The 13,480-nt window shown below is 40.6% G+C and overlaps 1 protein-coding gene across 2 annotated transcripts in view; it reads left to right on the top strand.

Annotated features, from left to right (window-relative positions):
* The window catches only part of LOC307041950 (septin-7-like), an 86,139-nt gene extending 72,955 nt beyond the window's left edge, over window positions 1-13,184 (top strand). For both annotated transcript variants that reach the window (XM_079685565.1, XM_079685564.1), the window contains exons 10-13: window positions 2,777-2,902; window positions 3,026-3,161; window positions 9,023-9,168; window positions 9,981-13,184. In XM_079685565.1, the coding sequence (XP_079541691.1) occupies window positions 2,777-2,902; window positions 3,026-3,161; window positions 9,023-9,168; window positions 9,981-10,020 (448 nt within the window). In that variant the 3' untranslated portion in view covers window positions 10,021-13,184. The remainder of the gene's footprint in view (window positions 1-2,776; window positions 2,903-3,025; window positions 3,162-9,022; window positions 9,169-9,980) is intronic.
* Window positions 13,185-13,480: the final 296 nt, after the last annotated feature.

A 13,480-nucleotide genomic window follows, 5' to 3' on the forward strand; every position in this document is an offset into this window, starting at 1 on the left:
ATGCTCCATGTGGAACAAGATTGCATTAGCTGCCAAAATGTGTAATATGACTCAGGTAATAACATCACCAACCAGAAGGGCTGCAAATACACATGGGGCTATTACAACGACCTGCATTGACCACATCTATACTAACAGGCCAGAGCACTGCACCGCACTGTGTTGTCACTCACAGTTGGCTTTAGTGATCATAATCTAGTTGCTATAGTACGCAAGACCAAAATACCTAAGGCTGGCTCCAAGATAAATTATAGAAGTTCTTATAAGGGGTTTCATCAGGGACAATGTGTAGAGGAGGTAAATAATGTGCAATGGTTTGATGTTTGCCATGAGGAAAACCCAGAAAAAGCACTGGGAGTATTTATGAAGTCTTTCATGGGGATTGCCGATCAGCATGTTCCTATGAGAAAATGGTCTGCCCGGTCAAAGTGTGCACCTTGGTTGAATGACGAGATGAGAAGTTTAATGATCCAACGAGATGATGCTAAAAAAACTGCAGACAGAACAGGTTCTCTATGTGACGAACAACATTACTGTAAACTAAGAAATGAGGTAACCAAATTGAATAAATGTAGAAAGAGGGAATACTACATGCAGGAAATCAGTGATTCTATGAATGATGGAAAGAAATTATGGAAAATATTGAATAACATAATGGGGAGGAACTCAAACATGCATCCTTCCTTTATAGAAACTGAGGGTAAATTCATTACCAAGCCAGCAGATATTGCAAATCATTTTAATGATTATTTTACAAATAAAGTAGATAAGCTGAGGAATGCCATGGGTGCAGTCGAGGACACAGTGTCACATCACATCAGATTGTATCATGAGGGAAAAGCAGTGCATGTTTGAATTCCACAATGTTTCAGAAGAATAGGTTGAAAATATGCTTTTACATTTGTCCGATGGTAAATCTCCTGGGATTGACAACTTGGATGGTAAACTGCTCAAAATGACGGCCAAATACATATCCAAGCCACAAGTCACATTTTTAATAAAAGTTTAGAGCAACGAGTCAACGAGACTAAGTTGCTTGGCATTGTTCTTGATTCTGGTTTACGGTGGACAAAGCAAATTGACAGTATTGTAACTAAAATGGGAAGGAGCATAGCTGTGGCGAGAAAATGTACAAAGTATGTAACACCAACCACTTTGAAACAAGTCATTCAGTCTCTGGTTTTGTCACATCTTGAGTACTGTCCAGTCATATGGTCATCAGCAGCAAAAACACATTTACAGAAATTACAAATAGCTCAAAACCAGGCTGCCAGACTAGCTCTCCACTGTTTGAAGCACACTCATATTGGAGTTATGCATAGAAACCTATCATGGCTTCCGGTTGAGAAACGTCTGCAATCTAGTGTTATCACCTTTTTTTTTTAAATCCAATTTTGCAAAAAAACACTGTATTTTTATGATCAAATAGTTTACACAAGAGATGAGCATGACCATAAGACTAAACAAGCTACATCAGGCCATCTACTGGCACCTAAACCCAGGACAAATCTTCTGAAATCTTCTGTGTCTTATAGAGCTATAAAGGAATGGAAATCATTGCCAAACTACCTTGCTGAAATAGAGTCCAGAGCCTCTTTCAAGAAGAGATTGAAGGGCCATCTGCTAATGACCATGTACCCTTGTGAGCTGTGAACCCTAATTGAATTTGATCTCATGCTTTGTACTGGTGGGTGTCGAGTGCACTCATCCTTGGTTGAGATTGATATTGAAAGTGGATGAGATTGTTGATGATGTTGGAAATTGTTGGTGATGTTGTTAATGATGTCAGGACTTATGTCTTGAATGTTGCTGTATTATTGTTGTATTATTGTTGTATTTTTTTAAGTGTCGGACCCCAGGAAGAGTAGCTTTTGTCAAGAGCAAAAGCTAATGGGGATCCGTAATAAACATAAACATGGCCAGGGAGAAAATTCACTTCTGCGTTTGTTTTAGGAGGAAGTGAAGAGGGACGCAGATAGTTTTTCATTCAAACGTAGTTGTTTTCAGAATGTTACGCAATAGTGTAATGCATCTATTTTTGGCTGCTTGGATTTAATAACATGATAGTGAAAAAAACGTAGCTTTAGCCACCAACTCATCCATTAATGTAAAAAGCACGTCTTGCAATATATTGCAGTAACAGAAACCAGTTTTTCTGTCTGTTTATCCTGCTGCTGTGTTAGCTAAACCTCCAACAATAACATCAAAACCTGACTTGAGTTCTAGTGACTGTGAATCGTCACCTGTGCATGTGACCATGGGCTCTTCCGGTCTGCATTTAGAAAAAGAACTGATCTGCAGGGGATTGGACACGAGAACTGGCATTAAGAACAAAATCACTTTATAGCCAATATTCTCACTGATGCTCTCGTTTTCTTATGTAGATCATAGAGAGGCATACATATTCAATTGAGTTTCATACCCAGTTAAAAAACTTGAATCTCATGAAGGCAACTTGAGGCTAACTTGTTATTTTTTTATACCCAAAGACGACGACACCACTGTTCTGCAATAACACTTGTGTGTAAATTGGAATAACTTTTACATTTTTTATTTGAAATCTAATGTCCATGCCCTTTATTCAATAGTGTTTCATTTTTGTTTTCTATCTTCGCTTTTCCTGTAACAATGTAAATGTCCCCTCAATATATTGTCCCAGAATTTGGTCCCCTTATAAAAAAAAATAATATTTCTTCTGGAGTTCTGTTTCTATTTTCTCTCCAGCCTCCTGCAGACCTCCTGTACCTGATTGGTTTATTTTCTCCCCCTTCTATAGGACGCATATGCAGGACCTCAAGGACGTCACCAACAACTTCCATTATGAAAACTACCGCAGTAAGAAACTGGCTGCTGTCACCTGTAATGGAGTGGACACCACCAAGACCAAGGGACAGCTCACCAAGTACGCCTCAGAACTTCAATAATACCATCCTCATTTCAATGATGGAGAACACATGACTTCACAGCTTGGTGTCACTGCTTTACTTAAGAAAGATCTGACCCCTCTCTTTGCTCTGGTCCACAGGAGCCCCCTGGCCCAGATGGAGGAAGAGCGCAGGGAGCACGTGATGAAGATGAAGAAGATGGAGGCAGAGATGGAGCAGGTGTTTGAGATGAAGGTGAAGGAGAAGAAGCAGAAACTGAAGGACTCGGAGGCTGAGGTGGGTCTGAGGGTGTGTGTGTGTGTGTGTGTGTGTGTGTGTGTGTGTGTGTGTGTGTGTGTGTGTGTGTGTGTGTGTGTGTGTGTGTGTGTGTGTGTGTGTGTGTGTGTGTGTGTGTGTGTGTGTGTGTGTGTGTGTGTGTGTGTGTGTGTGTGTGTGTGTGTGTGTGTGTGTGTGTGTGTGTGTGTGTGTGTGTGTGTGGATATTGTAAATATTTTCATTGTCTCCATTCACAACGGTGTCCACCATGAGTCCATTGATGAACATCTCAAAGCCAAATGACTCTCCTGCAGCCAGGGGGGCTGGGAGGCGAGGAAAGACTATCCCTTACCTTCATTGTTGGTCTCTATACCATTGTGCACATGAATGGGCCCTAAACATTGAAACAGAATACTACCAGAAAATATACAAAAAGTATTTGATTTGAATTCAGAGGATGAGCAACATAGAAGGAAATGTAACTTCAAGCCTCAGTTGTGTGTCTCTGTAGTTTGCGTTAAACTGTGGAATTCTTTACCAAAAGGTTTAAAGGGCTGTATTAACATCTTCAGGTTTACGAGAATCAGTGTTTCCGCCAGACCAGGGCTGAGAGGGCGTCCACCCCGAGAGCAGGGGGGTGGTTGTTTTGAATTTTGACTTGAGCCGTCCCTTATAGATACTGTATTTTTACATTAGTGAACTGGATCATTTGGCTCGGCTCTCTTAAAGCGCCGGCTCTTTCGGCTCCTAAACGGCCCTTCATGTTACCACAGTTTACCACGGAGCCTCAGTTTCGCCGCTGCGAGGCTCTGGTGCTCGCAGCTCACGCGCATGCTCCACTAAACCCTGAAGTACAAGGCCTATATAAGGTGTAGTATACAGTTTAAAGGTCAACAAATACATGTATTTATCAGGTAACTATTAAGATCTTTAGAATGAATGAGAGAATGAGCAGAGGGAGGCTCTCAGACAGCTGTAGCAGCATGTGGGGCTCACAGCTGATGCTCCTCACATCACACACCAGGTTAAGAAACAGCATCCTGTCTGACGAGCTGCATCCAAACTGTCAGAGCCTCAGCTCATCGTGTTCTCCTGAACTTCTGCTCTGTGCCCCGGGTACAGTATTGTGTTTCGACAGTTGAACATTACACAGGGTTCGTACGGGTGCTTGAAATCCTTGAAAATGCTTGAATTTTTACGAGGTGTTTTCATGACTTGAAAAGTGCTTGAATTTTGGGAATGGTGCTTGGATTTGAGATAAAGTGCTTGAAATTGTAAATGCTTTACTTTTACAATAAATTGCTGTCTGACTGAATAGTTCGCTTTTTAGATTAAAAGAAAATAAAGAAGTCGGAGCGAGCTTAGTTGCTTCGCTTCTACATAAAACAGCTCCGCTCCGGCCTTCCCGCGCTATGCGCGCGACCTGCAAGTGTTTTATTTGTGTGACCTGGGCATTCTAATGAGAGAATGACAGTATGCCAGGAGGTTGCTGTTTTAACGAGCGTTGGCTATCCGAAAAGAAATACAAGCTGTGGCTAAAACGAGGATCAACCCAACGATTCGCCTTCTGCACAGTTTGCCACAAAGAATTTCAATTATTCGCGATGGGAGAGTCTGCCCTGACGAGCCATATGAAAGGTAAGCCGTAGTAGAGCATTTTGGATTAGGCTAACGTTGCATGTTACGTTTGTTTAAGCTAGTAACGTTAGCGAACTCGATGTGGGATAATTGCTATATGCAGGTGACAATAATAAAAAGGAGCGTACCTATGTCAGTATGTGCGACAGTCGCCATCCTGTGGTTTTCAGAGGATGAAGCACATAAAAGCAATGTATTTCTACTGGTAGTATTTTTCGTGCCTAAACTTGCTCCATCGAAATCAGTCACATTGACCCGAAGACACATTTTGAGTTATACACTGTTGGAAAGAGGATATTCCTAGCTTTCTAACGGAGGAAACATATTTTCGTTTGTATTACTGGTCTGAGGGAAGCTCGCGAGTGTGTCAGGGTGTCTGCGGGGTCTTAAAAAGTATTAAAAGTTGATAAATCAATTTAGCGAAAATTAAGGCTATTAAAAAGTATTAAACGGCATTTTCCAAGGTATTAAGAAGGTTCACAGCAACGACAACATGAAACACCCTTTAATTTACTGAAACGACATGTCGGGAAACCCCCTCAAGGCGGCCCCATGCATAGCGCGCCGTAAAAATGCTGCTTCTTATTTTAAGTTTCGTTGCCTTGCTCCGATCTGTGGGGGGGGTCCCAAGGTGAGTAGACCGGCATACGCAACGCTCTGGGGGTCCAACGGCTCCGTGTGTAAGCCCTATATGATCATTTTCTGATAAAGATGAAATAGCCCGCCTCCCTCTCCCCACGTCTCCTGCTGCTGCTGGGCTGTCAGAAGAGGGGGAGGAAAAGAGAGGCAGGCACCGTTTATTAAATATTATTATACAGAGAACAGAGTCGTTATCAATTTGTTTTAAAGCTCAATAAATAACAAAGAAGACCTCAGATCGGCACTTTTCTAATTTTGTACGGAAGATTTAAACTTTAACAGACATGTTGACCGGCGGAACATTTTTTTTAACGGAAACTCTGCCGCACGGTTCCCTCGTCCCTTGGAAGAGGCCGAGAGGTGGGTGTTTTTCATCTGCTGGTGGACTACCTGAGAGGTATACAGCAGGAGAACACGCCGTCCACCGCGGAGAATAAACAGAAGGGCAACCATGCTCCGGGGTCTTCTTCGCTGCTTTTGGTGTATTTTGTGTCGGCAGCAGCGCCACTTACAGGCCTGACATATGTACTACAGCGTTTCCAGCATTTCCAGCGGTCTAGTGTGAACGGACACATTAATGAATCGAATGCGTGTGAACGGAAGACTTTTTTAGGTTTGCGTATGCGTTTTACCGTATGCGTCCTCGTGGGGCCGGGGTCTAAGCCAAACTATATCCGGTCACAGAGATCTGCTATTGTCTTTTGTAAACATATGACAAATGTGTGAGGGTGATGACATCAGAGCATCGTCCTATGTGCCAGGGCTTTAGCCCCGGACAGCCCCAGCCCAATTTAACCCCTGGGTATTTGAGAGGGAGCTCCTATATGGCATTACCCCGCTGAAGCTCACCAAAGTTTAACATATTTCATAGTTCAAAGTTTTGTCAATTGTTTTGTTTATTGGTCAAATACTGGTTTCTAATGGTTTCTGAGGAATTTTACTGGAATGAAAGAGCACAGAGTCTACAGAAGCAACAAAGCAGCATACTGCATTAAACCTGACCTTCACAGAGAGGTTGAAGTTCATGTGGAGAGGAGGCTTCAGTAGTCTCTCTGCACTCTGTTTAGTTGTGCTATCTTACAATCAATATAGTAAATGTGAGGTAAAGTGTGTAGCCAATGTAACCGGTTAGAACTCAAAGTTGCGATGAGGTCTTAAAATGTATGGAAAGGGTCTTAAAAAAGGTCTTAAAAGGTATTACATTTGACCTCAGGATTCCTGCATATACCCTGTGTGTGTGTGTGTTTGCGTATCTTTGCGTTTGTGTGTATTGTGTTAGTTTCCCGGGGAAAACACTCACGAGAAACACCGGCTGTTGTTATGCCTGCTTTGACGTAAAGTTACTCCGTTCTCCGCTTGTAATTATGCCGTTACAAACTTCAAAGTTGTATTTATCATATTTAATTTAATATTTAATATTCTGTAAGCCAAGACTTTGTTTATTTGAAATCAGATGAAAACAAACTGTAATGGACCCTGCCGTGTTATCTATGATTACTATACGCCATACATTCATAATGTCAGCGGGAGGGAGGGGGGAGCATCGCTACGTAAAAGCATTAGTGCGAGGGAGAGCTGTCATCTTCCCTTTACAAGCTTCAAACATGTATTTATCGGGAGATTTTGGCAATAAAAGTTTCATATTCTGAAAAAAATTCCCTGGAAACCTCCAAAACTCTTACACAGAAAGAGGATCTCTGCACATGCTTTTTTTTATATCAGCTTTGTGTTTCAATGGTTTTTTCCTAACCTTGGAGAGCCGTATGTTTACTGCCACCCTAAAAGGACCTCAAAAATGTTAATACAATTTTTATTGAAAAGTTAGTTGGCTGATTGTTTTATATTGGCTCAGCCAGGTTATATGGGATGCCCAGTCTACTATATATGATATGGGTCACTCATTTTACAATATTAAACTTTGTTTTCTTATCTTTAATTTTTCATCCTTATGTAGAATGCTATTACGAAACACACATTTGGTTGTTTATAGCATAAAGAACATCTGATTTAATGTGAGGTAGGGAAATAATCATTTGAGTATAAGTATGTGCATATAAATATGTAATTTACAACAGCTGTACGCTGCTTGAAAAGCTTGAAAATGCACCTTGAAAATGCTTGAATTTGACTTTGGAAAAGGTGTAAGAACCCTGATTACAGTATTTAGTAAGAAGACAGAGACTGTGAGGTGGTTGTGATTTAGATTGCTCCTGTTTGTTTGAACTTATTGTTATAAACTTTTTGTATGCATTTCATATGTTTATTCTAAATTCACGTCATTCTTTGAGTCTGCAGTGTTGTACCTACATCACACCAGCTCCAAAACGCTTAACAATTAGTAACCTGCATTTCAACTATGTAACAGTAGAACAAATAGCCTAGCATTTTTGAGTCATGAATCTCTTTAGCCTAGTTAGCAGTTTCTATGGGTGCGTTTCACTTCTCTTATTTTTAATTTCCTCGCTCCTCGGGCTCGGTCTCACCGGAAGTTGATTTGTATGCGCCATCTTGAGTAGCGTCCCAGTGGCCTTATTTGTGCCCGAGGAGCGATAACGGAGGAGCGATGATCAAGGAGCTACCAGACCATCCTCCGGTGAAATCCTCTGACACTCGCCACGCCCCCTTACTGTGTATCGCTCACTGATTGGACGATGGAGCGCATGCGCTGATCTGGCTGCTGTCAGACGATCAGTTGTGCGGTGTCATCACAAACGGACGTCGCTTCACGTGACGCTCCGGAGGAGAGGACGTTCCATTGCTCTTAAAACTAATTTCCCTGCTTCTCGTGGTTTCCTTGCGTCTCTCCATGCTTCCCTGGTGGGAGGGACTAGACGCAAGGAAACGAAGCAAGGATTCCATTTAACCGAAGTGAGAGGCACCTTATGTCAAAAATAATTAGCACCTGTCTTTCACATCAAGCACCCTGTATTCTTATGAATTAAGAAATATGACAATTATGAAATTCTTGGTGAATATAATTGCTGTTATAAGTAATAACAATCTCTGTGGTGTTTAAATGTATATGTAGCAACATTAGCCTTCCCCATCGTGTTGTACCTGCAGCGCCGCACTGTGGCTTTCAGAAGACTGCATGATTTGATGTTCCCAAAAAGCCTTTATACCCAATGATTTATTGTAAAACAGCTGCTAATCCAGGCAAACTCCAGTTGTCATAACTACTACAATGTTAAATATCTTTGAATTGCCCATGAAACAGTATTTATGCAAACATTAAATTTCTCCACAGTATACTCTATTGACTGTGCATTTCATACTGACTGGCTGGCAAGTCATTAGGATGAAGCAGACAGCATAAGCAGACATTCTCAGTACATTTGCCAGGGTGAAAAAATGCAATAATGAATGAATCTGGACCTTCAAATGGATGCATCGACTGTAGAATCTTTCGAATGAATGTTGGCTACAAATAAACTGCAGTCTATAGATGTAATGAACAGCTGTAGAGAAAAGAAAATGTGGCCGCAAAGAAGATAAAGGGATGAGAGGAGTATCAAATAAGAGTGTGAAAAGGAGGAAGAGACCTGTATTGTGTGCTATTGAAGGGGGAATACAACTTGAGAGTAACTGTGATGTTCGTCCCTCAGCTGGAGCGACGCCACGAGCAGATGAAGAGGAACCTGGAGGCGCAGTACAAAGAGCTGGAGGAGAAGAAGCGGGTGTTCGATGACGAGAAGCTCCACTGGGAGGCTCAGCAGAGGATCCTGGAACAGCAGAAGCTGGACGCCTCCAAGTCAGTCTCACTACTACTATTTCACTCATTCATCTTACGTATGTTGTACAAAGCTATATTTATTATTAGCATTATTAGGCCAGACTCCCCCCAAGCCTTATACATCATAGACTATGACAGATAGAATCCATACCATCATTTTATGGATGCACTTTTTACAGAGAAACTGCCATTCTATGTTGAGCTCACTACAGACACGACACACTCTGTTTGAACTTGTTTTCACTCTGAGAAAATCCCTGCACTGTTGTGGTGTTACCATGGTTACCAAATCATCTTGGATACATAGTCATAAGGAGCACTTCCTGTAGAGATCACCATCAGCATGAATTTATTGAAATCTTGTTTTTGAATGAATGCTAAAGTCACACTGACAGTCAAATCCTCCTCTTTGCATTCACACTACAACACACTGCTCCAAGGTAACAAACAGCAACACTGTGGCCACTATGTACACAATAATACAAGATCAAACATGGCCTCACAAATAAAGAGGGGTCATTTATGTCATGCACACAGCTGTTTCTATCAAAGGTTTCTAATATATTATATGGCAGATCTAGACCAAATCAATATAATTAATCACGTTATTCTCCCCTTTTATTATGGTGAGTGCGAAGGCAATGTATTCATTTCTTTAAGTGTTGGGGTCAAAATACTGGCCAAAGAAATGTGCATAGAATTTGACCAAAAATAAATAAATGTATTTATATTTTGTAAAGATTTGGTTGAAGATCAACACGTAAAGCTCAATAACGTTTCTCCCTGTTTTGTACAAGATTGTAACATTCCTTTTCTTGTTCCCCACACAGGACGATGGAGAAAAACAAGAAGAAAGGAAAGATCTTCTGAAGAGAACGATTCTTCACTTTTAAACAAACTCGGTTTTCCTTCATCCCCTCTGAAGTTCACATGTACTGTGGCCCTCCAAACACACACACACACACACACACACAAACAGATTTTTTTTCCACATCATCCCTCTATGCTACATTTAACATGTACCACTTGTGACGGATGGAAGACACACACACACTCGTCTCTCAGCAGGGTTACCGTACCTGTTGAAACTTCTTGTTTCCATGGGGAATGCAAGTTTTTGTGAAATTCTATTTTCCTATATTTCCTGACAAAGACGAGACCCTTCCTCTGAGCTACAGTACGACACGTGGCAGGGACCACCCATAGCCATCTGCTCACATGTAGTAGTGTATGTTCTCTAGATATTCCATAGATCTTCAGGTAGACGTACTGTCTCTCTTCTTTAATTCTTCCCAAAAACAACATAACACACTGTACTGTATTCAAGCACTCTGTCATAAAGACCTCATAAGAGTGTGTTAAGAGAAGGGAGAGTGTATGTGAGTGAAGGGAACTGCGTCGGGAGCGGGGGGGAGTCAGGTGGGAATAAGGCCCGTTCATAGAAAGTCAAAATAATCAGCAAATCTTTTAAAAGTGGAATACTACAAGTCTATTTGCCAGCACTGTGAACCCGGAAATATTGAGTACCCCAAAGTTTTATGTCAGAAATGTATAGCACATAGAAACTGCCGGATGCTAACCTGCATATGTTGTGCAATTTGCACATAGACATCAGTTGCATTCATTAGTTTATGCAGACATAGATAAAAGATGGCTTGGTCAATTTTGGTGTGGTTTTGGAGGTTATTGAGGATGTTGAATCAATTTCTGACTTTTCAGGATCATAAGTGGCAGTTTTTAGCCCCTTAAAACTTTCAAATCGACCCAAAATTAATCAAAATCAGTCCACCTGGACGTCAGAAATTGACTCAACATCCTCATTAATTATTGCTAATTAATGTAACATTGCGCAAATTGCCCAACATGCAAGTTAGCATCCAGCAGTTTCTATGTGCTGGGGACCTGAACTATACATTATCATAAAACGTTTGGGGTTCCCAACTTCTCCGGGGTCACTCTAGGACTCTAAGAGCTGGCAGATAGACTAACCTGGTAATGACTACATGTAAGGCCAGTCAAGAAACCTCTGTTACTGAAGAGCTTAATACTTACGTGTTATTGCTATTTGGTCAGTTTCACTTTTTAGCAAATATGTCTTTGGAATAAATGACCATAACTTACCAAACTTATTGTCCTTTTTCCAACGTTTTTGTATTTTTAAAAAAATGTTTGCTGTAATGCTTCCTGTCTCATAACTGTCTTCAGGACATTCCTCTTTTATGGAGCAGTTTTCACTCCAGCAGGGAGATCAATCAAAAGCTAATTGTAGCGGTGAAATAACAAAACAAAGTGGGGCACCAGTAAGCAGATCTTGTGATGGGGAAATTATCCAATCGGCAGGCAAGAACGTCATCTTTGTTAATTTATTTTGTAATTATCCAAATATCCAACATATATAGAACAATTAATTCACCTGTGGCTTTTCCTGTGTTTTCACTGCCCCAGCAGCATTTTTATTTTGAGTTATATATGTTCCGTTTTATTTCCTTATTTCACTGCTAAAAAGTAAAACAAACATTTACCTATACTGGTGTAAAACAGCTGATCAACTACAGCAGCTCCCCTTTATTTTGGACTCAAGCACTGTGTAGTCAGCGTAAATTAAAGGGAAAGATATGCCCCCATGGAAGCAAGTCCAATAAAAAAAATGTCCACCTTAAATGTGGGCGAGGCCGGGCCTTCAGGCAGGTTTTCCGTGTGTGTGTGTGTGTGTGTGTGTGTGTGTGTGTGTGTGTGTGTGTGTGTGTGTGTGTGTGTGTGTGTGTGTGTGTGTGTGTGTGTGTGTGTGTGTGTGTGTGTGTGTGTGTGTGTGTGTGTGTGTGTGTGTGTGTGTGTGTGTGTGTGTGTGTGTGTGTGTGTGTGTGTGTGTGTGTGTGTGTGTGTGTGTGTGTACAGTGAGCAGTGTTGTAATAATGCTGTGTTTGAGGTCATAGAAACTGCAGGGAAATGCGTATAATGCAACAGCAGAAAGGATTCCATGCAGTGTGTGTTTCCCATTAATAAAAGACATTATGCAAAGCCTAATTGGCGTCTACAACTCTATAGGCCACCGTGATTACAAAGGTGTTTAATATAGTGATTCAAGTGATGGATGTTGTCATAGAGCTGAACCCTGTGTGTAAAGGGACGATTCATCAAAAACAAGAATTATTCCTGTTCCTTTCTCCCTGGAAAGTTAAATGTTTGGAGGACTTAGCCAAGTCAGCTGTGTCTCTGAATTTATTTTTGGAATATTCCACTATAATATTATACATAACTGCTTCCTCAACAACAAAACATTCCCCCTCTGATACTCTCAAATGATCTACAGTCCACATCGGAGTCAAATCAAAGTCAGTAATAGTGATGTGTTCCAACCTTTTACTATACTTTTCCAAGAGGTATAATGTTTATTTTCATATGATGATGTTGTTAATAATGCTATATGTAAGATCAAAAAACAAAATCCCTTGTGGTTTTCTTAAGACTCATATAGTTATCTGTTCTTTTTAGTATAGTTTTTAAAATGCCTGCAGTCTTCATGTTGCATTTAAAGACAAAATGCTAAACCCTTACACCTTATCACATAAAATATTACCTTTGTGGATTTGTTTGATTTTATTGTGTACCTACTGGAGGCTGCTCTGTGACCTTTTTCTTTTGTTTTTTCAGATGATATGCCAGGAACAGAACTTGTACTCAGATCAGAACCTATTATATACTTGTCTTAAGAATACACAAATACAGTACATTTCTTTACATGTATACACACACATATACTGTATACATCCATGCCAATGAGTACACTTTCTCAGGACTGCTGTGTTATAAAGTCCAGAGGAAGTCATGCTACAAGTTAAAATTGTGATTTCTTTTTTTAAATGATTTTGAACCACTTGCCCTTGGAATACACACCACAAGTAAGATAAGTTTAGGAGATTTTTTGTTGTTGTAATATTATCCTTTTTTTATATATGTACACTCTTTACTGCTTCTCTTCTTTGTTCGGTCTCTAACTGTACATGGTTAATAAAGTTGACTTGGTTATGCTTTAACTCATGCGAGTGAGTATTCTTCCCGATTTAGTACATCATAACTTTTTTGTTTTACATTCGATTACATTAAGGCTTTATAATATCCTTCACAGTAGACATTTGAACATATATTGCTGATGATCACCACTTTCATTGCATTTTGGATGATTTAGTCAACTTTGTAACACCCATGGTGTTCCCGGTCAACAATGACTGCCATAAAGAAAAGGAATTAGTAACCATCCGGATCAGATAAAACACACACAGAAACACACACACACACACTCTAGATGTGTCCCCCCCCCCCGCCCCGCCCC

Source organism: Notothenia rossii, assembly GCF_949606895.1.
Source record: "Notothenia rossii genome assembly, chromosome: 5".
NCBI classification, from domain to species: domain Eukaryota; kingdom Metazoa; phylum Chordata; class Actinopteri; order Perciformes; family Nototheniidae; genus Notothenia; species Notothenia rossii.